General features: G+C 34.2%; 1 protein-coding gene across 4 annotated transcripts; it reads left to right on the top strand.

Moving 5' to 3' along the window:
- Positions 1-726: 726 nt before the first annotated feature.
- Positions 727-2,264, top strand: LOC147494406 (uncharacterized). Of its 4 annotated transcripts, none has more exons than XR_015198949.1 (4): positions 727-1,305; positions 1,401-1,464; positions 1,567-1,624; positions 1,696-2,264. XR_015198949.1 is itself a non-coding variant. In XM_086566386.1 (4 exons), exons 1-4 carry the CDS (start codon positions 1,116-1,118, stop codon positions 1,817-1,819), a joined length of 426 nt encoding a protein of 141 aa, XP_086422512.1. In that variant the 5' UTR covers positions 727-1,115; the 3' UTR covers positions 1,820-2,264. The 4 variants fall into 4 exon arrangements, 1 of the variants encoding a protein (XP_086422512.1); XM_086566386.1 differs by having other exon boundaries at positions 727-1,295; XR_015198948.1 differs by lacking the exon at positions 1,567-1,624 and having other exon boundaries at positions 1,024-1,295.
- The last annotated feature ends 438 nt before the right edge of the window (positions 2,265-2,702 follow it).

The raw sequence follows: 2,702 nt of genomic DNA, 5'->3' as shown, positions 1-2,702 counted from the left end.
CATTTGTTGTTTCTTTTAATGTTGATGGGACATGCTTGCGGTGAGGGTGATAGTGATGAGGAAGATGATGATTCCTCTCGAGGAAGATGAACCCAGCTCGAGGTAATAATAACCCGACTCTTTCTTTGTTGAAAATTATGGTTAATGGTTGCATTATTAGGATGAATGTGCACACCGTAGATGTTTGTGGTTACCTCGGTTACTAAGTTCATATTTTTTTTCTTTTTCCCCTTTTTTTTCTTCTTTTCCTTCTTTTTAGGTTAAAGCTTCAAAGAAGAGGCCTGTCGTTGAATGCGCTCACGAAGACCCTCGTTCATGAGAAGAAAGCAAAGTTAGTTACTCCTAAAAATCAGGTAATTGCTGCGTTCTTAATTCTATGATGTCATTATGACTCCTTTGAGTGTGTCATTAGTTTTGAGGGGAATGTGAGAAGGTTTCATTGATACTTTTGGCAAAACCATGTGGAATCTAGTTTGGTGTTACGGACTTCTAGTGTGCCATATCTTTGCAAACTATTTGTATGTAAGGTGTTTTATCTTGTCTTGGTGTAATGATCAATATTATTTTGAAAATCCTCTGCTCCCACCTAAAAGTATTATGCGTGAGATGTCTCTCCATTCATGCGATTTATCTTTTATCCCCCTTCTTTAGTGTGCCATTCTTATGCAGTTTTTATCGTGTAAGTTCTGCAGACTTCTATTGTTCGTGGAGCAAGCATTCTTTCACTGACCCTTTAACAAAAGTTATAATGGTAGTTTTGTGCATTAAAAGTGTTTTAGAAGCTTTCCATTTTCTAATACCAGTTGTATGTGTTTGGCTGTTTTGAATGGTTAACCTCTTTAGAACCTAGTGTTCTAGGAAACTAATTGTTATATATGCAAGAAGCACTCTTTCTAAACCTTTGGATTTTTGTTATCTTGTCTAGAATTTACTTACGTTTACAATATTTTCAATGTTTGATTGTAATTCTTCTATACATAGATTCGAGAAAAATGCTTTTTCACACTTTTTATGTCAATTGATAGTGCTCAAACAATTAAGGAAAGGATGAAGAGTTAATAAAACGAGCTATTGACCTTGAATCCTTGATGATATATAATTTTTAATTATTGTTGATGGAAATAACTCTACATCCTTTTTCTTTGACATATACATGTTTTCTCTTAAACGAACATGTCCTGGCCACCGTTCCAATTGATATGAAAGTAGAAGCACATTTCTTCGTCAAGGAGGTCGACATTGCCGGAATTTCTCTTGCAGAGATGATATTTAACGAGATCGATCCCTCATTGGAGGTATGTAAAGGTATGTAGGGAGTCTTTTCTGCAATTCCTATCTCTATTATATTTATTTTAAATGCACAAAAGCGTCTATTTATTAACAACGTTTTTTACTCTTAGGTCAAGTGCTTTAAGAAAGATGGAGATTCTATAAGTAAAGTGACACAGTTTGCAAAAGTTTCTGGTAAGGTCACTACTGCAACATTTTTATACTTGTTCAACCCTTTCTTTTTTTGCCCTTCTTCTTTTGTTTATATCTATCTTATTGTGTGGTTCTATTGCTTAGAAGTTACTTCTAAGCAATGTGAGGACCCTGCATCTATCCTACCCAGAGCTTCATTGGGGTGAGATAGCTTCGAGTGACACACATAGTAATTATGTCCTTGAGCAATCAAATAATTCTATTTTGGTACAGGCCTCCACTAAAGATGCACCTCAAGTTGAGTCCTCAGTTGCCAAGTGTGGAGATAGTCTTATTGACATCAATGACCGATTCCCTCGAGATTTCCCGTCAGATATATTTTCAAAGGAAAGATTGACTGAAGAGTCCTCTAGCATAAGTCCGTTGTACAGTGATGGAACTGGATTGAGCATAAACATTGGTCATTCTTTCAGAAGTTAGCACAGGATGAGTTTGTTAGAAATGATGTTTCTCTTATGGATTAGGGCCATCTTGGATATTTGTCACCACTTACTAAGTTGATGAAGAGAGTCTTGGAGCCTATAATTTTTCACAGCTGACAACCGACGTGAATACTTTGGGACCTGTGGATTCTCAAATTTTTTTTGAGTAGGAAATTCAGCAAGAACCATCTGTAAGGAGGAAATTCAGTAGGAACCATCTGTATATAATTTGATATAATAGTAGTTGATACAATATTTGAGTTTCTATATATAATTGATTGATCACTAGTACTCTTTGAAAGTTAAGTTTATATTCGACATTGTTCTTTCTTATATTAATGAAATAAGTTCTTTAAAGAATTTACTTATGTTGGGTTGCTTTTGTTAATTGGTATTGATGTTTGTGAATATGAAAGGGAATGTGGTGGTTTAGGACAGGTCTTTATTTCTTTGGTTAATTGTCATGAGCAATAGCAACAAAAATGACAAAGGGTGAGATAAAAGGTTGTCCAACAATCTCCCTTTCCAAAAAATTTATCACGGTTATTTTTTTGATATTATCTCGGTTTCAATAAAAAAACATCTCAGGTTTTTCTTCTATACTAATTGGTTTCAATCAACAATTTATCTCGGTTTTATTTTATATAATATCGGTTTTATTTAGAAAACCGAGATAATATATTTAGATAAGATCTCAGACTTATGAGATAATTTAGTAGCTTATTATCTCGATTTTATAGAACTCTATTATCTCAGTGGATTTTATCTCGGTTGTTTTTTTCTAGAAAACCGAGGTAA

The sequence above is a fragment of the Coptis chinensis genome, chromosome 6, assembly GCF_015680905.1.
Source record: "Coptis chinensis isolate HL-2020 chromosome 6, ASM1568090v1, whole genome shotgun sequence".
NCBI lineage: Eukaryota > Viridiplantae > Streptophyta > Magnoliopsida > Ranunculales > Ranunculaceae > Coptis > Coptis chinensis.
Note: the sequence above shows the minus strand (reverse complement) of the source record. Positions and strands in the feature narration are given on the sequence as shown.